Source organism: Grammomys surdaster, unplaced genomic scaffold (genome assembly GCF_004785775.1).
Source record: "Grammomys surdaster isolate TR1022 unplaced genomic scaffold, NIH_TR_1.0 125780, whole genome shotgun sequence".
Lineage (NCBI taxonomy): Eukaryota > Metazoa > Chordata > Mammalia > Rodentia > Muridae > Grammomys > Grammomys surdaster.
This window is the reverse complement of record NW_021620611.1, coordinates 1,565,769-1,593,272: the sequence shown is the minus strand read 5'-3', so window position 1 is coordinate 1,593,272 and position 27,504 is coordinate 1,565,769. Positions and strand designations below refer to the sequence as shown.

The 27,504-nt window shown below is 38.5% G+C and overlaps 1 protein-coding gene across 1 annotated transcript in view; it reads right to left on the bottom strand.

Annotated features, from left to right (window-relative positions):
- Positions 1–1,294: 1,294 nt before the first annotated feature.
- Naf1 (nuclear assembly factor 1 ribonucleoprotein) overlaps positions 1,295–27,504 on the bottom strand; it is a 30,185-nt gene continuing 3,975 nt past the window's right edge. The window contains exons 3-8 of the mRNA XM_028789059.1: positions 14,464–14,557; positions 14,068–14,150; positions 9,061–9,221; positions 6,841–6,892; positions 3,867–3,969; positions 1,295–2,420 (exon numbers count right to left, since the gene is read on the bottom strand). Coding sequence (XP_028644892.1) covers positions 1,969–2,420; positions 3,867–3,969; positions 6,841–6,892; positions 9,061–9,221; positions 14,068–14,150; positions 14,464–14,557 — 945 coding nt within the window. The 3' untranslated portion in view covers positions 1,295–1,968. The remainder of the gene's footprint in view (positions 2,421–3,866; positions 3,970–6,840; positions 6,893–9,060; positions 9,222–14,067; positions 14,151–14,463; positions 14,558–27,504) is intronic.

The following is a 27,504-nucleotide window of genomic DNA, read 5'->3' as shown; positions in this document are numbered from 1 at the left end:
CCACACCTCTTAATACCACAGCAGATTCTAACCACTCAGACTTGATGGAAAACAGTAAAACCATTAGCAATTGGGCTCCAGCCCAAAGATGAAGAGCTGACTACAAGATTCTGAGAAGACAATCCATCCTCAAATGTTGAGGATATAGAACTTATAGCTAGTTTTTCTCACGGGTACAACCAAAGCTACCCAAACGTAGCTCACCTCAAGCTTAAGAGTTGTCAAGAAAGCTGTAATAACGTGTTTGCCCTTAAATATTTGCAGCCTAAGATTAAATTCTAAGCAACAGCAGTGTGCACTCTTAACTGCTGAGCCATCTCTCCATCCCAAATACAACCTTTTTTTAAAAATATTTATTTTTTTCTCAAATCGTAATTCATTCACACAGGGGTTATAAACACAGAAAGGTAGGACATGGGGAAGGGGATGACACTGGAGTGTGGGTGTTCAGGGGGAATACTGATATCTTTCAGTACCGGGTATCGGCTGGGTGAAGGTTCAGGGGACAGGTCACTATGACTCTCCCTATGACTCACTTGTCCTTATCTAAGTTGGTATTGTCTGCTAAGGCTACCTATTTACAAGGTCTATGACTACTCGGGATGCTAAATTTCCACAAAAGCTGCCTGTTTACAATAGCTTATAGCCATCTGTTTCAATGTTTTTCCACAGAGACCCAAGACTTGATGTTAGTATACATATATGTATGACAGGCCTATTGCTGATTTTAGGCCTTCAGTGTGTAATCGGGGCTGCCCCTGACCAAATACAATCTTACTCTTAATTCTATCAACCAAAAGTATTCTACAAGCCAGAAATACATATGGTAAACCACAAAGGGCAATTTTCAGAGGTAATGAAGAATTCCCACCTAATAAAGTTGACACATGTTGCACACAGACTAAGAAAAGCTCTGTGGGCCAAGCCAGAGCTCTGCAGATGTCTATACGCATGCTGTAGCTGCCTTTTCTGTAGGGAGTGAAGCGAGGCCTCGATGCAAACAGAGTCGACGGGCTTGGAATAAGTGTGCCATACAAAGTAGTATAAGAATGAAAGGTTAGAAGCACCAACTGAGAAAGGTGCCAAGAAAGGAGAGAAACCTGGATTCAACTCCTTGCCATTGTAAGAGCGAAGTGGCCTTGGTTAGAGGATAGCCTCTTCTGAGCACTCGGGATCCTCGTCAACAAATGGAGAGTACAAACTACATTGGAGGCCTACTCAAGCTCCAACATTCCTTAATTACTTTTAATGCTGGAAGAAAAACTCATTTAATTAAAAACTCTAAATTCACTCAGTCATTTAATATGCCTTTTATTACACACATCACCCATGTCAGATACTGGAAAGTCTGGGAACAGACACAGAATACGGATATACAGCAACAAACGCCTTAATGTAAGCTTTCTAAATAACGGACAGCTACATAGACAGTGAAGTCTGTCAATACATAGTTAATACTAACCAGCTAGCGAGAGTTTTGGCCAATAGTGTCTTATTCCTCCTTCACACCCCTAACTTGCTTAGGAAAATCAAGTTTAAAGAATTCTTGCACTTATAATCAATTCCAAAAGTGTCAAGTTTAGAAAAACTTTATTTTAAAGACTCTTAGTAGGACTTCAACATAAAAAGAAAATCAGTGTCCAGCGTATTAGAGGCTGTGAAGAAATCTGCTTCATAACCACCACTATGCACGTCATTTACCAGCTGTGGGTAGTAGAGGACATGATGCAACATTTTACTTAATTACATGAACTAGAGTTTATTAAGAATGAGATGAACCGTCCCTATGAATAACATTTCATAAAGGTTACAAATACATATGAACTCACAACTGAGTTATTTAAAATATATATGAACATACAATTGAGTCATTTGATTTAGTATTTTATAATTTTTTTTAAAAAAATCTAGCTCCATAATATATATGTTAAAAAATTTACCATATTTCTCTGAAATACAAGCATACAACTAATAGTAAGGTCCAAAATGAGAAGAATTACTTTCCCCAGGAGAGGGAGGGGGAGGTGGTGGAGGAAGGGGTGGTGGGGGCATGGAGTATGATAAGTTAAGCACAGGATGAGAGGCCATGCTAGGTGCAGCCCACCCCATGCTTACAGTTGGTGGGGGCGGGGGTGGGGGTGGAGGAGGGAGTGGAAAGTTATGCATATCAAACATGGGCGTGGGAAAAGGATAGTGGGGCATGACAGGACTGTCTTGTCTCTGAGGTGGAAATCCCAGACTCTCTTGCGATGCCATATGATCTGAGTTATAGTACTGTTGAGGTGGAGGCCTGGCATGGCTTCCTCGAGAATATCTTCCCCTTGGAAAGCCTCGTGTGAATTCCCTGTTGTGATATCCTTTTGAATGTTCTGAAGAGCTATAAGCATTCCAATTCTGATGCACTTCACCAAAATCTTCACCTTTGATAGCAGAAATAAAGAAAAATTAAAATTTACTCTATTAAGATCATTGTTAAAAAGTGACTTCTATTCCTTAAGTTACTAACATGACAGAAAATACAATTTTAAATGAATTGAAAAGGTACAACTTGCTAGGCGGTGGTGGCGCACGTCTTTAATCCCAGCACTTGGGAGGCAGAGGCAGACGGATTTCTGAGTTCGAAAGTTCGAGGCTAGCCTGGTCTACAGAGTGAGTTCCAGGACAGCCAGGGCTACACAGAGAAACCCTGTCTCAAAAAATCAAAAAAAGAAAAAAAGAAAAAAAAAAACAAGAAAAAAAAAAAAAAAGAAAAGGCACAACTTATGTTTAAAGATTAGGGAAGACCAGCAAAACAGAAGACATTTACTAATAACTGCATTCAAATCCCACAGAAAGCTCACAGCACTATCCCCATCCACACCCAAGGTTGAGCATGAAGGCTACATTCCTGCCTAGTATTTGTGCTACAGAAATGAAAATTTATTTTAAAAGCTTGTGCAATATTAGATTTATTCCTGACACCCCGCCCCCCCCCCCCAAAAAAGCCAGATGTTCCTTAATGGATAGGTAGTTAAACTATGGTACAATTCCCTCCAGGACAGGACTCCAGAAAGAACAATCTACACATCTAGCAACTTGGATGAATTTCCAGCAAAGTATGATCAGCACCAAAAGCAATGTGTGACTTTAACACTGTGTGATCAACTACAGGATTTCACTGACGTTCCTGAAATGACCAGATATTAAAGAAATGTAGAACAGCACAGACAAAGCAACTCCAAGCCCAGCAACTGCACATGCAAGACAGACAGAGGAGGAAGGAACAGAGAAACACAGGCAAATAGACAGACAGCGATGCTTGTCATGAACTAAGGTGAGAAAGACATATGTAGCCACAGCTAGAAAGCAAATAAAGGACTAAAGAGCATTCTGTTCTGCTCTTAAAAATATTGAGCCTTGGAAATAGTAGCTCAATAATAATCCTAGCTGTGGGACAGCAGTTTTATAAGATGTTGCAAGTAAAAGAAATGGGGTGACAGACATATAATAAATCTCTCCTGTTGTTTAATACAACTATGTAAATCTACAATTATCTCAAAAAGCTTAATTTTTTTAGTGAAGATATTATAAAAGAGAATGTCAAAATAAATAGTGGGAATTGGGTATCATACACTGAGGTCTAATCATGGGCACACACAGACTTGTTGAGCAAACTACGCTGGCAGCACAACCTCCTCTAAGACTCAGTTGTCACCCTAGAAGACAACTAGAGATGGATCTCCTTAGAGGGCTCTCAACATAACCCATGCAGTGTAACACCTCCAGGGTGAGAGGCACCAGGAGGTAAACGGTCAATGCTGATGCTGATTTGTACTTACCTATTTGTAGATGAAGGCCAAAAATGACTTTGTAAACAATGTACTCACCTGACTCATTCAATTCAGATTTGAGTTTTTTACGGCCTTGAATCTGTGATTTTTTCCTCTGTTTGGCTTCTTTTTCTTTTTCATCATCACTGAAATCCAAAGCCTTGCAGATAAAAGTAGAGATGCACTTAGCATCGGTTTGCCAATCAGACAGTAGACACTTGCTCAAACCATAGCTTACTCACTGACCAGAGGAGGGGTGCTCACTTCAACTTAATACTACCTATCAATACGTGAGTTAACATCTAAAATAATAAAAAATCTGGTTACTTTGATTTTAAGCCCTAATAAATTTGTTAAGCTGGACACTCTAGTTCTTTGTTTGGTTGTTTGGTTTTGGTCTATTTAATTCCTAGAAATCTTCAGATAGGTAACTTTAAAATGCCAAAATTAGCAAATTCAGATATGGAATATATTCCATTCCCTGGCCAGAAGTCCAACTTCCTGCTTAGATTTAAGATTCATTATCATGCCAGCTGCCAGAGAATGCCACAGAAAATCAAAGAAAGCAGTAATGAAGACTGAGCTACTTTTTTTTAAACACATCATCAGATCCAAAAGAGACATAAAAGACATCATTCTATGACTTGTTCTCTCTAATTCAAACACAAGCTTTGCCCATCGACCTCATGTCAACTTGAATCTCACTCCTATTGCACAGATAAATACAACGATTTATCAATGTATTCGGCAAATGGATGGAACTAGAACATATCATCCTGAGTGAGGTAACCCAGTCACAAAAGAACACACATGGTATGTACTCTCTGGTAAGTAGGTATCAGCCCCAAAGCTAAGAATACCCAAGATAAAATTCACAGACCACATGAAGCTCAAGAAGGAAGACCACAGTATGGATGCCTCAGTCCTTCTTAGAAGGGGGAACAAAATACTCAAGGGAGGAAATAAGGAGACAAAGTGTGGAGCAGAGACTGAATGAAAGACCATCCAGAGACTGCCCCACCTGGGGATCCATCCCATATACAGACACCAAACCCAGACATTATTGTGGATGCCAAGAAATGTTTGCTAACTGGAGCCTGATATAGCTGTCTTTTGAGAGGCTCTGCCAGAGCCTGACAAATACAGAGGCAGATGCTTGCAGCCAACCATTGGACTGAGCACGAGATCCCCAATGGAGGAGCTGAAGAAGGGACTGAAGGAGCTAAAGGGGTTTGTAACCCACAGGAAGAACAACAATGTCAACCAACTAGACTCCCCGCCACAGGGCTCCCAGGGACTAAACCACCAACCAAAGAGTACACATGGAGGGACCCATGTACTCCAGCGGCATATGTAGCAGAGGATGGCCTTGTCAGACATCAATGAGATGAGAGGCCCTTGATCCTGTGAAGGTCCGATGCCCTAGTGTAGGGGAATGCCAGAGTGGGAAGGGGGAAGTGGGTAGGTGGGTGGGGGAGCACCTTCATAGAAACGGAGGGGGGAGGGAAGGAGGATGGGATAGGGGGCTTCCAGAGGGGAAACCAGAAATAACATTTGAAATATAAATAAATAAAATATCAAAAAAAACCACCCCAAAAACACAACACAACAAACAAACTCTGACAGTAGGGGAGTGTCGGGTGGGTAAGGAGAAAGCAGCAAAGACTTACTGAGCACACAGTCAAAAGAATAGAGTACATAAAATAATGGGCTCTGTAAGGCAAACCAAAGCTTTTCTCCAATAGAACGGAATCAGAACACTGTAGGATCAGGTTAACTGTCTTCTCAGGAGTGAGAGGCAGAAAAATTTTTAACTGGGACAAGTTTAAGAGATTGCTTTGAGTAAATTTTGCTTTCATCCCCTAAAATCATCTTTCTTCTACAAATTCAATTTTGCATTCATGGAATATTTAAATCCATTATAAAATTTGTATATGTACATTAGAATTATAAAGATGAATAAGATTTATATCTAAGAAATCTTTGTCTTTTATAAATGTCCAGCATTTTACCATGGTCTAAAATTAGAGAATTCTAATTTTCTAGAATTCTAGAATTCTTCTAGTCTGCAAGATGCCATTAACAACTATATAAAATTAAATCCCAACATCTTCCAAGAGCTAGTCTGTCACCCCCAACCCCCAAAAACTACAATCATACAGCATGTGGGATTTGCTTCTGTAAAAACGTAAATCTAAGCAAACTAATTCCGTAAGAACTTGACATTACCAAAATTACTAACTTTAATCCTGAGACCTAAAAATGGGGATTTAATAGGATCAATTTTAAGGCCGATGTAGATGTCCGAACACTTTAAAACATGCAACTTCATTAAGATGTTGTAAGTATAACAGAGAATGTGAGTGAGTACACATTCTTAACATCACCAAGTAACATTTGGTTAGATACCAAGACAAGCTACTCCCTAAGTGATTCATTCCTGTAAGATCTCCTGAAGGGGCCATAACCTGACTCATACCTCAAAAAGGCTAAACTAACATAGACCCATGATCTTCTGTACTGTTTGAGATATTTGAAGTATTCAGAAATTACATATTCAATTAAACCAAAACCATAAAACAAAATCTTTACAATACCCAATTCTCCATCGCCTGGCGTGGAAGAAAATATGTGATTCTCAAATAAGACCCACAGCTCTAGTAAGATTACATTACTAGCCCACCTTAGGAGATGAAACTAAGGTCCTATGGACATAAACACAAAACATATAATCAAGAGATGAAGTTTTAGAAGAATAACTGTGTTATACAAACATGAGGGACTAGAGTTGGCATATGCTCCTGACACTACCCACACCCCCAATAGGAGGCTTACTTTTGCATCACAGCCAAAGGTTATCAGTTCCCACACTGGCATTCACTAAACTTAAGAGTAAATTTGATTTTTAAGTAGTAACATTTTGTCTATCAACAAAGTTTATATAAATGAGAATTAAACTAAGTAATCTAGAATTAATTAACAATGTATATGATGCCTTATTGAAACATTAAATAAAAACGTTCATACTAACTTCTGGAGGTGGTTCCTGATCATTCTTCCAAGAAGCATCCGATCCTCGGTCCCTGGAAAAGATCATATTCTGTTCAGTGCTTATAGAACCTGACACTATGAGAAATCAGATGGGCCCAGCCTTTACTTTAATATGAAAATATGAAGAAAATGAAACTATTTTTGGCATCCTTTATCAATCTCAAATAACGCAGGCATCCTATAGGAAACATACACACACGCACACCTGGGACATGTGTTGACACTTGGGATCGGAGATGAGTAGAAGGTTATGCTGTTCAGAGCAAGTGGTTCTGCACTTGATTCTCACTTTGAAGATGCCTGACCTTTGTATAGAATTTGGTTCCACAGCCACACATGAGAAGATGCTCCATCTGCTGCAGACATGACAATAACAGAACAATTCCCTTTCTAGAACTCTGCAGGAACAGGCAGAGGCAAAGGTACAAGTTCTTTTTCCTTACCTCACCTAAGAAATATCATCAATTTTATGAGTGATTCTCAAAACAAAAGGGTAAATAAAAAAAAGACTGGGGAGTTTGGGGAGAAGGAACACTGAATATGCTGAAGGACATTGTAGTGTATCAGACACCTATATGAAAGGAGTCATTAGTGACAAAATTAGTAAACATTAAAAAAGGTGTAAGTATCAGAGTATAATTATAGTTTCTAAAACCTCATTTTCAAAATATCTGTTTAATCTTAATTATCTCATGGTTTCAGGCATCTTTCTTAACTATATTAATACAAATTATTGTGACCAGATATCCTGACTACTTTAAATTAGACCTTAAAAATAAATGAGATTCTCCAGAAACAGTACCACTAATTATCAATGTGCCAATGACACTGATGTCACAAAATGAAAACTAAATTGCTAAATTTATAAATTTAAATTTTTCACTGAGATCTTTGACATTGTATGGTGTTATCAATGACTGTTTTTTTAAAGTCAGCTGTCATTAACCTGCTCACCTTACATGAATCCAGTGTTCCTTCTGAATACAATCAGTACTAGAAATGATGTTTAAGATCCTTCTTCTGGCGCTTATAAAGATAATAGTAAAGTTCTTAGCTAGTGTGTCTACCACAAGAAAGTCAAATTCACCAAGGAAAGATCAAGCAGCAAGACAGCGAGTGACAGACAGCAAGCTGATGTAGTCCTGCTAGGTTAGGTTAGAACTGCAAACGGGTGAACCACTTCACTCCAAAAGCCAAGGTTTGCACACAGGTAGGCATAAGGAGACACCAAAATGAATAAATGGGTAGGGTTCTGCAGTACAGCCTCAACGCTCCCTTTTCTGGTTTATTCATATTTCTCAGAATTGAAAATCAACAATGCAGATCTGCTGTTACTTAGCTATATTGTAAGCATTTTCAGAAACTCTTTTTTGGCAACTGTTAAAGGTTACATATGTAACACATACACTGGGTAGCATCTTAATATTCACGGAGGAATGCAATAGCCGCTGCCTTAGCATTATTTAAAATGTAATGACTTCATGTAAAAAAAAAAATTAATCACATACAGCTGGAAAAATAATTGAAGCCAAATGGTTCTCCTTTAGATTCTTATAGATGGCATGTCCATTATGAAGACTAGAATATTCATTTCTGAAATAGTACATGAAATTTAGAAACCTAGTTTAACATAAAAATGTCATAGAGAATTTCTTATGTGGTATCTGAAAATAGCTATCTTTTTATAAGGCTAGGCACTATGGTACAAACTTGAAAACTCAGCACGTGGGAGACAGAGGTAGGAGGATCAGGAATAAGTCCTGCTAGATACATGACACTCTGCCTTAAACAACCAGAAAACAAACAAACAAACAAAACAAAAAAAACACTAAAAATAATTTTTTAAAGTTATAACTTTATTGGAAATAATTTTCCTTATGTAGTAATACTGATATTGAAGTACTCTGTATAACAAAGTATCTAACGGGGAAAAAAAAAAACAATGAATAAGGGTTCTATTTTCTGCAAATGGTGTGATTCTAGTGGCTGATCACAGTATCTGGGAAAAGCATAAAATTACATATTTTCTACCTGTTAATGCTGATGACAAATCATAGCTCTCAAAGATGTTCATAGAAAGAAAAATAACTTCTCTGGAAAACAGCTACCATTTAAGCATAAGAAATAATCATCTAAGAAGAATCACTTCTAAAATACAAATGACTGACACATGAAGACCACACAGCAATGAAGCACTTACTGTTTGAGTTTTTCTGTGAATATATATTGAGTGAAGTCTTTCATGGATGGAGCAAAATACATAGTGTCCTTTATTTTGATACCTTTACTCTCAATGTGATCTGAAGAATTAAATCGTAACACATAAAATGGATGGGCAACAGGTCCAAATATCTCAAATATCTACAAAACAGAAGACATGGAAAATGTATCCTTCAATAGTAATTTAACAAGGTAGCAAGATTTTTAAGAACATTGATAATTGCTAAAACAAGGCAATTTTGTTAGAGTGATAATTTTTTTACACCCGAAGTTTTTTTTTAATTACAAATACAATAGCTTATTATAAATTTCTTTCCTGTAAATAAAGGAATAACAAGTTTGTTTTTTTGAATAATTCTAACCATTTTGGTGGTACATTCTAGATGCAAATAGTAAACTTTACCATCAATGTTCATGAATTATATGCTATACACATCTAAAATTGTCAAATTTAGACAGTCAAAAATTGGAATCTTATGATGGAAAACATAAAAGCAAACTAAAGGGTCAATTACACTGTTGTCATAAAATGCTGGCTTGCATTTTGGAAAGTGAAGCTATCTATCCATGGCTTTTCCAAGATTAGAAAGGAGCAGAGCAGCTGGCACTGCTTAAGACTGCAGTCCCAGCCATGGAGGCAGAAGCTGAAGACCTGGCACAGCCCTGTTCTCCACAGCTACAGTGGGAGGAGCAGAAATCCCTCCTCTGTGATCTAGCACATTCCAATAAATTGTACTGTTTAAGGCACTTGCAAAATTTGCTCAGTATCATATGTGATGATGAAATCCTATGGAATCCTTGATTTGGAAGGGGTGCAGCTGTCAGAGCTGAAAGCATGAGGATTACAGTACTTATTTATTACCAACTTACTAATGGCAATAAATGTGCCTGTTTTACTACCCTCTTGGTACCTAATTTTCTAAGTGTTCTCATTTTGTGATTCAATATTTTATCCATCTTCATTAAAGAACAAAACTGCTGACCTAGCAAGGTAAGAGTGTTCTCAAGTTTAGGAATACTCTAATTAAAATAGTCACAATTAAAATAATAAAATAATAGATGGATGAGGGAGGAGATGGGGAATGGGGAAGGGGGGATGATGGATGGAAACATGGGGAGAGTTGGGGTAAGGTCCCATGGTGGCTATGAGGATGACTCTAGCTGAAACTCCTGGTAGTAGGGAACACAGATCCTGGAATGGCCATTTCCTGTAGCCAGGCAGTGCTCCCAGAGCAACCCACCCACAAAACCTTCAACACAAAATGTTGCCTGCCTATAAGATGTGCAGGGACAAAGATAAAGCAGAGACAGAGGGAATGGCCAACCAATGACTGGCTTAAACTGAGACCCATCCCATAGGCACAAACCAATCCCTGACACTATTAATGATGGTCTGTTATGTCAGCAGACAGGATCCTAGCATAACTGTCCCCTGAGAGGCTTCACCCAACAGCTGACCTAAACAGATACAGAGACCCACAATAGATGGAGCTTGGGAAGTCTTGTGGATGAGTCACGGGAAGAAGTGGGGGACCCTAATGTGGGGCTGTAGGAATCCTGGGGTGTTTGGCCACGCCCCCAGAACCCAGAGACCTAACACGCAGTCTCCATTTCACCCATATAGTGGGTCACGTAAGGCACAGGTAGAGGGCGTGGCTAACAGGTGTCTGCCTCAAGAGTTACATATTAATGAATTACCTAAAGGCTGGGGCATAGATATCTAAATTTTCATCTCCCAAGCCCCTCCTGGCATTTTGTGGGAGAACACGCCATCCAGATACAACTACCATGACAATAAAACTTCCATTATCTTCAATTCCACATGTCTCCTGGAACTCTGGACTCTCTTTGTGTAAGTGGGAAACTCACGAGCCGGGGAAAGCCTCTCTGCCCCTCCCTGCTGGAGCCGTCAGCGTCAGCGGGTCTTTCTCCCCTGCAGCAGCGGTCCCTGCACCTTCTCAGGCTGCCCTGGAGACTCAGCCTTGGCAGCTGGGCCCACTGCGTCCCCGCTCTCCCTGTCCCAGCCGTCCGCGGGGCTCCCTCTCTCCTCTGCAACCACGGTCAGACTATATCGCGCGTGCCGCCCAAGTTTTAAACCACACTCTAACAGGTTAGGGACTCCACAGGAAGACCAACAGAGTCAACTAACCTGGACCCTTGGGGGCTCCCTGAGACTGAACCACCAACCAAATAGCATACACGTTCTGGACCAACAATCCCCCCGACACATATATGTAGCAGATGTGCAGCTTGGTCTTCATGTGGGTCTCCCAACAACTGGAGCTGGGGCTGTCCCTGAATTTACTGCCTGCCATTGGATCCCATTCCACTAACAGTCCTATCTGGCCTCAGTGAGAGAGGATGTGCCTAGCTAGCCCTGTAGTAACTGACGTGTATGTGTTCGGGGGGAGATATTCAGGGAGAGATCTCCCTTCTCAGAGTAGAAGTGGAGGAATGGGGAAATGAAGGAGGAGCTTCGGGGGGGGGGTCAAAGAGAAGAGGGGCGATTTGGGGACATAAAGTGAATAAATAAATTACTTTTAAAAAGTATCACGTAGCAAGTAATGGGAAGATTATTATAGACTTAGCCTGCACCTCATTGTTGTACCTCAGTCACAGGAAAATTTGGTTGATTGAAATATAATTTACTCCATCAAGATTAAAAGGATGTTGTTAACATTATTTTAAAGCAAAACAAAGAATCAATCAAAAAAAACTTTAATGATGCTCAGAATATAGATCTGATGTTGAGCAACATCTGAGGGTGAAACTGCAGAGCAACTTTACAGTTGGGCTCTGGGTAGTATGCCTGCCTTCTCAGAGTTCCCTAGGGGTTCTTTGCACTCCTGCCCTAACATTCTACTCAATACTAGAAAGTTTGTAATTGCACACCACCTAATGTGAAATGAAAACAAAGGGACTTTTACAGTGTGAGAAAAGCATAAATCACAAAGTTTAGAACAATAAGAACATTTACTTTGAGCCACCTACAAACATCTTTATATCTTAAATAAGATACAATTATACAAAGGATTCCTGTCAAAGCAGTTATCACATGCCGCCACCACAACCCAGCACTTACATAACATATGAAGCCGTGAGGAAACAACTAGTAACAGACATGCAGTCCCCCAGAGTCTCGACTCACAGCTGGTCAGTTTATGCGCCTGTGTGTGAGCCCTGGCCTAGCCAGCTGACAGGCTCTCTGGAGGACGAGCTCCATCTCCCTTCTAGTCACTCACCGGGCAGAGCTGGTCCATGAGGAACCAGGTTACTCCTACTTTCGCTAAGCAGCAATCTATCAGGAAACAGACCTAAACAGCTTGTTTTTCTCATTCTGGTCACTGGTTTGTTTCTCAAATATTTTTACCCAACTCTTTTCTAAACCTATTTCAAGGAAAAGGTACTTAGATCTACAATTACATTTTATTTCCTTCTCTGAGGTAGGATCTCTTCAATTCTGCTCAGACCATGGAATGCTGCATTGCCTACCACTTTTCAAATTTACAAGTTCTCTAAGTAAAATTTAAACACAGATGTCATTTACGTCCATGTATGTAAACTTCATCTAATGCATATCAATGTTTACTACCCTGAAAATTCACATATACTTGTGGTATAAAAATGCCATTTTTAAGGCTAAATTACCAAAGCATGTATTCTAAAATTAAAATTGCCCAAGGCAGCTATGATGAGAAAAAAAAAACATAATAAGAATTAGAAAAGCTATCAATTTTACTAAATTTCAGATTAAAAAAAAAATCAAGTAGCAGATTTCCCTTGCTCCTTCATGCTCCTGTCTGTCACCACTTCCTTGAGGACAGCAGTAAGCAGTAAGCACTCCATTTTTGCTGGGGCAAACTTAATTTCCTCTGAACAGGAGCGTGGGCTGTGGCCTCTCACTCTCTTTTTTGTTCCACCTAGGGTGCTTTTCTTCCTCCCTGTATGGAGACACACTCTGGCACCAAAAACACCCAGCCTAAGTTTTCAGAGGAGGAAAAGCACAGCATCATCCTCCCCATACAAATCTTTCCTCTCTTCACAACCTTCCCTCAAATAAAAAGTTCTCAATGCCAATAAATCCTGCCATCAACTGCTTTGCAACTGGCCATGGCATACTAATCTGCCAAATTTAACATATGTAGGTGGTAAAAGGTGACAGAATCTAAGCTGCTTTAAAATTAAAACAGTGAGGAAATCAGAGAACCAAGAAAGGGAGGTAAGTTTGCCTAGGAGAATGTCCTTCTTCCTGACCAATGTAACTTACTTTAATCTCCTGAAACAAAAAAGCTCATCTGGGAAAAACTAAATCCCAACAGCAAGTTACAGAGAGACACAGGTTTCTTACTTAGGATTTCAGGCACATCTACTCAGCACATTTAATTCAGAACTCAACACTTGTTTAGTACTTAAGCTCTTGAATTTAAGAGGTCCAGAATTACCCAACTTATGGGGCCAAGTGTGTGGTTGTCACATTAAGCATGGACAAGCATGGCTACCCACTAAGAGGCTAAAAGGGGTCCCATGGACATGGCTACTATATCCATATTGATAACCCTCTAGCTTGTATGTAGAGCAATATTGGATTTGTTGCTGAAATCTTTTCTCATAAAATAAATAAATAAACTCCCCTCTGTACCTCCATCTGAAGAGTTTCAAAGCCACTAACTTAAAAAAGAAAACCAGTAGCTATTACTACACTGTGGAAATGCTAGTCAGCTCTGAGTACCGGTGGAAAGAGAAGCAATGTCAGTATTTTGAACTTCTCCCTCTGAATATCTGACAAAAGATTTGAAAAAAAAAAAAATGAACATGTGAATCTACTGGTCCATGCAACAAAGAATTTTATGGCATATTAAGCCAATTTATAACACACACGAAGAACTGAGAATGAATTATAACTTGATGACTTGTCTACTTAAAAAGCTCTTAAGACAAGAGAAACTAGAAAACAAAGTAACAAGAATTTGTATGAGTTTTAACAAACCTTTCCTGCTGCTTGTCGATCACTTTTGAAAATGACAGTATCCTCATTAACTGGAGGTATGTTAGTCATAGACTCAATTATTACTGAAAAATACACAAAAAACAGATTATGGTTTAAAAAGAAGATACACTAGAATTTTAAATATAATCTAAGCTTTAAGTGCAATACAACTAAAGATTTAAGGTGGCATAATATACTTCAGTAAGTAGTAAACAAAATCTCAAACAGCCATAGACAAGAAAAAATATTTAACTAAAAACTGAATATTATTCTTCCAAGCTTAATGACTAAGATAAAGTGTACATGTTTCAAAAAAACTTAATACATTAAGTCCTTGACCTTGACATCAAGTGCATGCCTGAACATCAATCTTGTTAATATAAGTTATTTACATACCTAATTGTTCAATAATGCTCGAAACCTTTCCAAGAGGTTTTAGTGCAATGTCTTCAGGCAGAATTACAGTGAGTTCTTCAACAGAAGGTAGTTCCTATAATATAGTGGAAAACATTAATCTCCTTGCAGTTTCAAACACATTTTTTTAAAAAGGGAAAAATATTTTCCATTTAAAGTGGGACGCAGCCTGTTGAAGACCGATAGTAAGGATTAAAGCACTCCCTCAGTGTCTCCTTTGTAGTAAGTACCCAGTTGGACTGCTGAGTGCAACTCTTGACACTTAAGTGGCTCAGTGACTCTGTACATTAGCCAAAGAATATAAACTTAAACACTACCAATCACACTTGCCAAGAGATGACCTCTGTAAAGAAAAGCAGTATTAAGGAATCCAGAGAGAAGACAGGCAGTGGTGGCGCACGCCTTTAATCCCAGTACTTAGGAGGCAGAGACAGGTGGATTTCTGAGTTCGAGGCCAGCCTGGTCTACAGAATGAGTTCCAGGACAGCCAGGGCTATACAGAGAAACCCTGTTTCGAAAAAACCAAAAAGGAATCCAGAGAGCCCATTTGAAGAGTTCTACTTCGGACTACCATTCCCCCATGGCAGGAGCTTCTCTACTTTGAGCTGTTTTGTTAATCTAGCTAATTATTAATGTGACTTTAATTACAGTAGAATAAACAATCAGCAATCTTTCCTGGCATTGTGTAAAGTGTGAAAGTCTGACAGTTGACACCTATCAATCAAATATAGAATTCTTGGAAACAGATATGGCCTGTAAAAGCTGAAAAGATGTTACCTCCTACCTTCTCTTTCCAGGTTAAAAAAATAAGTTTCGTAACACCTACAGATTTCTTTTTTGACCCAACTGTAAACTATACCTCAGTTGCTATAGAAACTAAATACTGAAATAGATGAAGTTAAAGCAAAATCTAAGAATAAAACTGATGTTAGCTTTCATATTAAGTAAACAGAGCTTTCTGCTCTTGATCCTTGACCAAATGGGATCCTTTCTGAAGAAGATCTGGAAGTGCAAAGGCCCTATCGGTGCCCTTAATAGTTATTGGTAGGATAATGTGTGGAAAAATGTCGAGAAAGATGAGAAAAATCTAAATAATACAAAATATAATGCAAATGATCATGGATAGTCATTTTTCCCTGTGGGAACATACATTTTTAAAAGAATCACTTAATCATATGTTTCAAATATATTTCCTTCTGGAATACACTATTGTTTGTTTTAAAATCAAAGATTACTTACGAGGGTTTCAGTGCAGCAATCTGCCTCAGTAGAGTTAAAACATGACTAGTGTTAAAGGAAATACTTTTGTTTCAACTGTCAGATTTCTACTGAGCATCTTCAGGGAGAGAACCACCACCTGCCATTTTTGAAATGTGTTATTTTATATATATGTTTTGTTTAATATATATGTGTATGTTTTTGTTACAAGTATGTGGGTGTACCACATGTATGCTTGGTGCCCAAGAAGCCCAGAAGAGGGCATGGAATTCCTGGAACCTGAGTTACAGGTATGTTGAGTCATCAAGTGCATGATGGGAACTGAATCTCTTAAGGGCTGAGCAACTTGTCCAGCCCCCACTTGCACTTTAACACAATAAAGACAGAAGATCCTCCTGCTTTGATGCGTATCAGATATCAAAAAGACTTTTGAAATAAGTCCTAATTGTAAAATATATATTCATGTAAAAAACAAAAACACCCTCTAGCAGTACAGGATACAAAGTGCAGCCCAAGTCCCTGACCTCATCCTTGCCACACCATAGTCACTGTCACTCGCCTGTGCTCCCTTCAATACACTCACCATGCAGACTCAGGCTTTACCTAGCTTGATACTTTTCACTCTACTGAAGTATCCTTGTTGCACACTACCTGTCTCCTTTACAGCCTGCATTTTATCCTAGACCAAAACATAAATATCTACCCAATTGTACTTTATACCTGATGTCTTCTAGAGGTGTACCATAATCTAACACAGTAATCATGAAATATATTTATCTGCTCTCTAAAAATCTTTGACATATGTTTTTATATGACTTTGTGTGACTCTTATAAGCAGACCTCCTATATTATCCTACACTGTATCAATTCTTATTTCTTACATCATGCCCCTACAGAAATAAACTTAAAATCTCTGCCAGTTCATATAGAATAAGACAGTATCTTGCTTTCAAACATCTTTGCTTTACACTTGACTGATAAGCAAGACTACGTATTTCTTGGTGATATGTATGTGTTCATGAACTGAAAATGTAATTTATGCAGTCTTCTTCTAGAGGATTTATCTTTTACTGACTTTTCTGAGAACTGTGGACTTTTAAGGCTATTTTCCTTGTTTCACATATGCAGCAAATCTGCACCCTTGACCCTTGCCTGGTCGAACATACATCTGACACTACTGAGTTGCTGAAAAACCCACTGCATAGTCGCCACTTCACTAGTTTCAGGAGTCAGTATTGGCTTATTTGGTCCATTCATTATGCTATTCTTGTATAAAAGTAGAGCAGGAACTGGCTTTATCTTTACCTAAAATACTAGCTGGTGATCCTCACAGACTATAATCTTCCAGATGGACATGAACAGCAGACTTTAACATATTAAATATACTTATTCTTGCATGGCTCTACCAAAATCTCAGTTTAGCTCCACTGCCCTGTGATACCATCGGTATATTAACTATGGCTCTCATCTACTCAGGACAAGCTAACTCCCTATCAACTCCATCAATATTTTCCCAATGGCATTTTTTCCTAATTGTTCTTACACGTTTATTTTACTAGGTAAACTTCAGAACTGTCATATTATTATTGTTAGTATTGACTGAGATTACAGTATAGTTTTTATGCCTACATTAGCACTTAGGCTGGTTATAAGCTACTTTACTAATTATTCGCTAACATAAATTCCTAGTATTTAGCCCCCACACCTCTTCCTAACTCCAACTCCATGAGCTCAGTTCTCTCCCCTTCCTCCATGTTCTTTTGAGGCAGGGTCTCACTACATAGCTCTGGTTGTGCAGGAACTCAACACAGACCAGGTTGGCCTTAAACACAGAAATCCACCTACCTCTGCTTCCCAAGTGTGTGTGCATCACTCTGACTAGCTTTGTCTGATTCTTTACAGGAATGTAACTGGCACACTCTTTGCAGTATTAGTGCTTTATGTTTTCAGATTTTTTATTATCAAGTAAGTATAACAGTGGGCATGATAACTAATTCTAACAATGTTGTGTTAATAATTACATACTGATTTGTATTTTATGTTAAAAAATATATAACTACTCCCCTAAGGTAAATCAAAAGAAGCCCAGTGAGTTTTACTGTCTTTTCATCACTTATTAACACAAATTTTTTGTAGGTTCCTCAGTATATATTGTGATGAAGTCTTAATATTCTTCTAAGGAATACTTTCAGGAGAAGAAAATATACAGCATCAGACTGTTTCTAAGGCAAATGCTCAGTGTTGTCATATGGGAGTCTAGTAAGACAATCACTGCCGTATTTCAATCGTTATAACAATGAAAAGTCCCAACTAAAAGTGTGCAGGACATCTGATTTCATGGAGAAATAAACTCAGGGAAAAATTAAAGACTGGGATTCCTGATTGCCACCATAACTTCCAATCTCAGTTAAGTAATCTTGAGGAGCCTGAAATATGAGAATGTATATTTCCTCAGCAGTAAGTTGAAGGGATTAAATTCACCTTTATTCACTCATTAATTTGTGTGTGTGTGTGTGTGTGTGTGTGTGTGTGTGTGTGTGTGTAAGCCAGGAGTTGACATAAGTATCTATCATTCTCACTTTGGTTTTTTGAGACAGGGTATCTTTGCTAAGTCTGAAGCTCACTGACTGCTACCCAGACTGGTGTGTAAGCTTCAGATCTGTAGTCACACCCTCCCTCCCCAGTGATGGAGTGGGAGATACATGCCACAACACTCTTTACAGCAGAGCACCTACCTATAAAGTACCATAAATAAAGTCTCTATTCTAAATATTCTACAGAACACAGAGCATACACAATCAACTAAATACTGTACACAAAAAGTGCAAGGGGTAAGTAATGAAACTAGCATCACACAATTCGAATTTGACCTTATTACAGAGTGTGCCTTGAAAAATCAGCTAAATTAAGCTGTACAACAAAGTTATGTCCAGAATGACAGATGTTTTTCAGACAAAAATCAATAGAAAATAGATGTTTATTTCCTTCAAATAAAGAGGCTAGGAGAGAGAAAAGAGAAAAAAAAAATTTCAAGTTCCATCAGCTAGAATTCATCTAAGTCATATCCTTTCCTTGAAAATTACTGGTAAACCAAGGAAGCAGAACTTTTAAAGGTTCGCAAGGGATAGGTCTCTGGAAAACTTCAAAGTGAAGTTCTCTGGATCACCATGTCCCATAGAGTATTAATACGGCCTGGTCTTGATGTTTGTGTTGCAAGGGTTACCATCTCTTCCTAACCACTAAGTCTAAAGAGCTACAGGACCAAAGCTAGTTATTCTTTACCTGATGATTCTACTCTTTTTTTCTCCTTCAATTCACAATAACATTCTATGCATTTTTTTTTCACATCCCTAATGAGAAAATAAACCCAGTAACTAGGACCTTGTCAGCTTGGCACCCAGCACAATGACTAGAACATTCATTATATATTTATTAAGTAAACTGATCCATGCTACCACTCTAAGCTAATCAAAGATCTCAGAAGTCAATGTTCACTTTAGTCAGAGGGAAAATCAGAAAATGAAAATATAATTTAATATACAACCCTCAAGGAAGGAAAAAACACCTGAACCCAACCATCTCAAAATAAAATAAAGCTTCCTAAGAAAACTTACTGCCAAGAATGATGCATAGACACCTCTAGCTGCAGCTGCAAGCATGGCCACAATTAGGTTAACACTGGCTTCCCTGATAGCACAACAAATGCCCTGGTCAGACAGTATGTAAATCTCCTCAGAGGCATATTACCCACTAGTAAAGGAAACAGAAGTCAATCGCTTTACTTTTTTGTAGGTGGTAAAAGGGTATACATGTGACAAGAAATAAAAATATACAAACAGCAATAATAGGGGAAAAGAGCTGTATTACATACCGACGGGCATTTTGATTCCAATCAGAATTTATAGAATTGGAAGAGGATCTCTAAATTATCTAATGCAGAGCTAATGAGAGAGAAATGGGAAAGACCCTAACCATCAAGCAATGAACAAAACCCAGGATGCTGAGAAAACAAGGTACTTATCTGCAGATTAGAAAATTTACCAGAGCCATTACAAGGTCCCCTTCAATAACTGGAAGTCAGGCCTCTATCCCCGCCTTCGCAAGTTTAGAATTGCCACAGCCCTTCTATACTTAGAGAAGGGAGGAGATGTCAGGGGCAGCCCTGCTTACACACTGAAGGCCTAAAATCAGCCATAGGGCTAAAATCAGCAATAGGCCTGTCATACATGTATGCTAACACCAAGTCTTGGGTCTCTGTGGAAAAACACTGAAACAGATGGCTATAAGCTAATGTAAACAGGCAGCTTTTGTAGAAATTTACAAGCCTGAGTAGTCATAGACCTTGTAAATAGGTAGCTTTGGCAGATAAATACCAACTTAGATAAGGACAAGTGAATCATAGGCAAAGTCATAGTGACCTGTCCCCTGAACCTTCACCCAGCCAATACCCTGTTCTGAAAGATATCCGTATTCCCCCTGAACACCCATGCTCCGGTGTCATCCCCTTCCCCATGTCCTGCCTTTTTGTGTTTATAACCCCTGTGTGAATAAGTAAAAATTATGATTTGATTTTTAAAAATAAAAATAGAAAAATTAACAGTGGAAAAAAAAAGAAAATTTAAATGAGCTGAGATTGCCCTACATCAAACTGTAAACATCTCTTTCATTTTTACATACCCATATAGGGAGAAACTACACTGGTTAAGTTTAAATGTAACTCATTAAATTAAAGAGCCAGTTTCAAGTCAGATCATCCTTAAACATTCTCATCACTGCACATAAACCTCACTGCATAACCTCACTGTACAGTCTCACAAAGAGAGACTACCACAGACACATACACAGGCACTAACACTCATATACTTCCAGTCTGAGACAGAGCTAAAACTGTAAAATTACATAACCATATTACTGAAACACCTTAATGCTAACCTAAATATTCTACTTGGGAAATGAAGATGTGTAACTGATCTATACTTTAGTTCCCAAAATTAAAATGAAATTAAAAATTTGTTTTAAATGTACACTATCTATAACTAAACACAAATACTTATGCTGTCATTTATCTAAAACAAGTATTATAAAATGTCCTCTATCTTAAAATCCAAGAATAAAAACATTTTCTCGACAGTCCTTATTTCTGTATTTGATAATAGAATATATAAGGATTGACATTGTCAGTCCAAAAGACTAGCTGAACATAAAATACACCAGACACTTTTGGTAAAGGAATAACTAAAATTCAATATAGTAAGTAAATTCAAGTCATTTATTTTCTACACACTCCACAGCTAAGTCAAAGGTCTTCCTGAGGCAAAAACATGACAAAAGTACAATTTAAGAAAATGTATATTCTTTTAATCCCAGCACTTGGGAGGCAGAGGCAGGCAGATTTCTGAGTTTGAGGCCAGCCTGGTCTGCAGAGTGAGTTCCAGGACAGCCAGGGCTACACAGAGAAACCCTGTCTCAAAAATGCTCCATCATGACAAAATAATCCACTATTATTCAAAACCTAAATATAAGTAACTTAGCCCAGATTCTAATGTGGCTAGGTGCTCTGCTGTTAATCTTATCAGTTCTAAATCTGTTCCTTTCCACTTCAAGTTCTCAGGAAAGTCTCTTTCTGTTATTAGTTTTATTCCATTAATAATACAGAAAACTGAGCGAAATTTCTTAGTACACATATCTAACAACACGATTTACAACATGCTGAAGAATCATCATCAAAAAGGCAGTGTAATTAATATGGAAACTACATACAGATAAAAACAAAAATACTTATAAGCATGTCATAAAATCACAAGACCTAGGAATGATGTGATGGTGCCTCCCCCTACTACTAGCACTCAGGAGGCAGAGACAAGTGGCTCTCTGATGAGTCCTAACCCAGCATGATCTACAACACTGAGAGCTACAGGCTAGCCACAGCTAAACAGTAAGACTGCCCATAGCAAAGCCAAGCAAACCAACCAAACAAAAAGACCCTAAAGATACTTCTGAAAGTCATGAAACATTTGTTGTAAGAATATTGTATTCTGATTCTGTAAATAACTATGAGGTATACAAGGTTATCTGTTCAACAAAATACTCAAATGAGTAACAATACAACATTCAAAATGAATCCTACTAAAACACAAACCTTCCAGCACAAACATTGAAGGAGCTACTGTGCCACAAGTAGGCCCATTAGGAGATATGTTCATCCACTACAATGGCTTTGACTTCTCTAGCTTGTTTTTGAAAGTTTACTATTGAAAAACAAAAAGGAAAAGAAGGCGATTTGACGATCTAAGGTAAAATTACAGAATCTTACAAGTGTTTTTACTCATGAAAATGGAGTAAGAGTAACAGAGTTCTGGGAAAAAGAAGTAAAACTCCCTTCTGGTACTAGTTTGGGCAAAACTGAGAAAAGTGGGGAAAGTGGAATAAATTATCTGGCCGCTTTTCTCTTATTACCCAAGAAGAATGCATGCCAATTACCTGATGCTATTAGGTGAGCCTTCACTTTTCAGATATGCTTGGAAAGTAGGATCCAATCTCTGGAGTACTGAGAGCCATGACTCAATTTTTATTTTTCCTATTATCTGGTAAAATATATTGAAAAAAAGGAATTGATTAGGTCTGTACAATTTGTGGCATCTGTGACCATATTTAATATTTCATTCATAATTTTTCAACTCCTCTAGGAGAAGCTTCACAGATTTCTGTAGAACTCAGCCATCTGTGTATTGATTGCATCATTAGTGCCCTTATTAATTACTGTTATACGATACCAAATAGTCTCAGGCCAGCCAATAAATACCTAAAAATGTCAATGATTCTTTGAAATGCCTTTTTTTTTTCTTTTCTAATGAGTATGTTTTCATCCTATTTTTCCCTGTCAAACGACTCTCAACAAAATCAGTGTTCAAGAGTGGGCATGGTGGTACACACCTTTAATCTCAGGGAGAAGCAGATCTCTGAGTGTTCAAGGCTAGCCGGTCTATGTAGAGTTTGAGGCCAGTCAGAGCAACACACTGAGGCCCTGTCTCAGAAACAGGCAACAAACAAACAAAACGCAAAAACAAACTCAAAAAACCTCTGCAAAAATGACTCAAAACTCAACTACAAAATTGAATAAAAAATTATACTTCAGTATTAAAAATCTTAAAACAACAAACTCTAAAACTATCTCGTTACCTGAGACTGTACATTTCATTTACGATCTCAGATATAACTAAGAGAAAAGGTACTGTGACTGCCACAGATCACGTATCTAAAATCTTTAAAGGCTTCAAACAGAAGTTCCGTTGAGAACTACTAACATGAGCTGTGTGGATGATTCCCTGAGGTCCTAGTGACTGAGATACAACTGCAATGGGACAGAGTCACCACTGCTGGAGCAAGTTCACATGCTCCTCTCCAAGTCTGCGCAGCGCTGACGCCCCATAGCACTACAAGGAAAGTTGTCTTCTCTTTCTATAGGTCCTACTGCTCACCTCTGAAGTTGTCACTAATTCTGTTACTCATCCAACTTACATGTATCCTCCTCACACTGCAGCTAGACAAACGTACTTATAAAAGTCTGTCAGGGAAAGTAAGAGCATGGAATGATTCTCTGTCATTATAACCGTATGTATGTTAATGGAAATGTAAGGATGCTCTAGTGCATAAAAACCTTCATCTGAAGCTCACAAAACCATTTTACTGCCCCGTATGGTGCTAGAGCCCAGGACTGTATGGCTGTTAGAGCAGGTGCTTTATCCCAGCTACATCTCCAGCATGCTGCGTATGGGCTTATGGAATCACCTGTACAGTCAGAGACAAATCCTTCCTTTAAAAAAAGTTGACTATTGCATAACATCAAATACTAATGAAAAATCATCTTCCTCTGAGTCTATAAAACACTGCAAATATCAGGCATTGTGACAAGTTTCATTAGTATCCAAGTTAGATTGTTGTAAATTCCAAATCTACCCAGTATCATAAAAATTTAAATAAGCTTTTCCCTATATTTAGGGATAAGCCAAATGATAAGTAAGTCAGACCCTGAAAAACACATAGTAATGATTAGTGTAGCGCATAGTGCAATTTCACAGGAATTGAGATATCAGGCAGGTGTGAAATAGTTCAGTACAACTTCTAACCACCTGAAGTGGCCCAGGTATTTCTTTCCTTCATGTGAAGATGTTTTAGACATGCCTGCATGTGTGATTTAGCAAAATTAGATGAATACTTGTCCTCAACCTAAATACAAAGTACATTTCCTAAAAGTAAATTAATAAAGGTAATCTTGATGAGAAAGTTAAATTTCTCATGAACTGCTGATCAGCATTTAACATTTTCTTGGTCATGCTGTACCATATGCATACATACACATGATTATCCCTACTGAATATATTGCCCATAAGCACTGAGTCATAATTTTCAGAGAAGAAAATAGGCAACAATGTATAAAATTTATTTCTAGTTCATAGCTTGAAACATTGCCATCTCTAATGTTTTTAATAAAATTTACATTTTCAATTAATTTGATTTTTTTGAATGAAGAGGTAAGAGCAGAATCTAATTTTCTGTTTCAGTGACATACAATCAACGCTGTGGGGTTTAACCTGACTCCAAGGCTGCAATGCATATGCTGCTTTGCATTTGTGCAGGCTCTACAGCACTCTAAGGTTTACACTGAAGAAACAGTGAGTCAAAGCACACATCAGAGCCTGTAATTGTGACGGCATCAAGAGGGCCAATTGGGATGGACTCTTTTTTCAGTTACTCTATGGTTCACATTAAGGATGCTCAACCTATAGCCAGATCACTGAGTTCTAGTTTTCAAACAATAGGAAAGACTTAAGGAGGAAGAAGCAGCATTCTTTCTTGAAAGCAGACTGAATGGAAGTAAAGAGGATGCTCTGCACAAGTGAAGAGATCATTCCTCAAAGATGAAACACTTTAAAAGCAGATAGGACATAAAATTGCAGTAAACTGGGCATGTCCATGATCCAGACATCCTTAGGACCCGCACAAACTGAAAGCTGCCATTAACAGTTTAAACATTTAGCAAAACAACTCATTTTCTTCCAAATTTTATAAGATATGAAATTAATAGACTGCTTATATCCAGCTGTTCCACACTAAGACATGCTAATACTGCCTAAGAGTTCAAGCAAGGTCTTAACCAAACAGCCTACAGCATATAGTTGTAGCAAAGAGGGAACACTTCCCAGAAGAATGAATTCCTGCTTATTAAACAAACAAAAATTTAATATTTTAACCCAAAATAAAAGAAACTTTAGCCAATTCACAAGAAAATGCCATATTTAGAGCCAGGGATAGACAAGTCCATAAAGCTAGAATGAAAAAGTTCAGTCTAAAGGTGAGCACAGGAAGCCAGTAAGGAAAGACAGAATCAACTGGCTTCCACTGAAGATGGAAGAATATCCATGAGGCACAGACACAATGACCTAACAGCTGCCTTGGTTCCCATGACTTTCCACCCCAAGTTTACAATAAATCTTTCTGTTCTCTTTGGTAAGCCTCACAGCAGTGACTCCAACGTTAGCTTAGCACCACAATCACTCCAAATACTTGCCTCTACCAGTAACACTGATATCAAGGGCTCAGAATCCCTTACTTGTCAGAAAACCATCCCAATAACCCAATACCCACCCTCCTCCAAACACACATTAGCAGCTGCCTTTTGCTACTTTGTGGGTTCTTCTTTCTTCCACCCTTCAAACCTCCTAACACTAGATAAGAGAGGAAAAAAGAGAGGAAAGGTAAAAGATCTCTAAATGAGAGAGCAATGATATATTTAGACTATTTCCTGGTGATTAGGGACCTGAGTTCCTTGGGGCAAGTTTGATCAGGTTATCTGATTTCTTCTTATTTCTTCTTAACACACAACAACGAACAAACCAGTTCACCTCTAGAGGCTCTAGCATTTATATACCCTCTGACAAGTCCCCAGAATTCCAATGTCACACAACTGCAGAAATTATCTGCAGCTGGCAAAATCATGTCCCCCTGCCCCGCCAGAGCATGAGGCAAATCACAGCCAATTGCCATGCAGAATCTGAAGCAGCCCCATAGCCCACACCTGGGATTAAAATGAAAACACATTATTATAACTATTTGTGTTGCTTTTTTAAAGAAACTTCAAAACTGTCACTCCACACACTTACACTCCTCTTCTGCCAAGTGGCTCACAGGTACTCCCACTGTCACAAGGAGCCCACATTCCCTAGCTTACACTTTCTCACAGTCTTACCTCCTACAGACACGCCCACACAAACACAGATGACCACCAGGCTCATGTCCGAGCAAACTCAATTCATTCCAGTAACTCCACTAGTCATTCAAGGCTGTGTAACCCAGTGTATATAGCTGATTAATCCCTCATAGAAATGCTTATTGGTGGACAAACTGCCACCCCTACAGAACAACAGAGGCAGAGCAGGAAAGACACTGCAGTCAGACTACCCTTGGAATTCAGCTACTCTACTTTCTCTAATTTTTTTTAGATTTTTTTGTTTTTCCCAAGATGCTCTCCTATCTTGAACTTGTTGAATCCTTTGAGAGCATCGTTAATAGATTCTTACAGAGTCAGAGATTTAGGACAAACCAGAAAATTATAATGTTTCCACTATCTCTAGCAACAAACTGGTTTTCCTTCCTAATACTATTAATATAAAAATATGTTAATATCCAATCAATAATCCATTCATTTTAAAATTAAAAACTTGCTGGGTATGATTTAAGTGTACCTTTAATCCAAGAACTTGGTAAGCAGAGACAGGCAGATCTCTGAGTTTGAGGCAAGCCTGGTCTACACAATAAATTCCAGGACAGCCAAGGCTATGGAGATAAACCCTGTCTCAAAAACCTAAATAAATAGAGGCAGTAAACAAGGGCTGAAGAGATGGTTAAGAGCACTGGGTGCTCTTCCAGAGGACCTGGATTCAATTCCCAGCACCCACATGGCAGCTCACACCTGTCTGTAACTCAGTTCAAGGGCTTCTGATACCCTCACACAGACACACATGTAGGCAAAACATCAATGAACATAAACCATAAGTAAATTGTATACTAAAAGCATCTAACTAGCTAAAAGCTCTAAGTGCCTGTCTTAGAGTTTCATTGTTGTGACAGGACAACAGAACCAAGATATAACTCATATGAAAGAGAACATTTAGTTTAGGCTGGCTTGCAGAGTACAGATGTTTAGTCGATTATCATCATAGCTCAAAGCATGGCAGTGTGAGCCAAGAATTCTATGTCTTGCTCTAATGGCAGACTGGAGGAAACTGTTTTCTGCACTGGGTGTAGTTTGAGCTTATATATGAGACCTCAAAGCCCACCCACATCCAAAGTGACACACTTCCTCCAACACGGGCCCACCTGCTCCAATACTGTAGTCCATACCCCCTAATAATGCACTCCTATGGACCAAATATTCAAACGCATGAATCTATGGGGACTGTTCCTAATCAAACCACCGCGTGCCTCTTATGTCTTTCCCAGAACCTCTCTTAGAAATGGCAGAAAAAGGAACACACTAGTTTCTGTTCTAAGTTCTAAAAGACAACAATGTACTCCCAAGGAGGGGGAAAATCACTTGTGTCCTAGCAATTGAATTTGTCTCTGCTCTATTTAGTATCTGTCCATTAGATAACAAGTAGAAACATGATTGGTTATTTAAAGTACTTGGCGTACGTTACAGGTATGTTACAATTTTTTAAAAGAACCAATGAACAAAAGACACATTCATCCACATTCATTCATTCACATTCATTCTGTAGTCATTACTACTGTTGACTGTGAACCTAC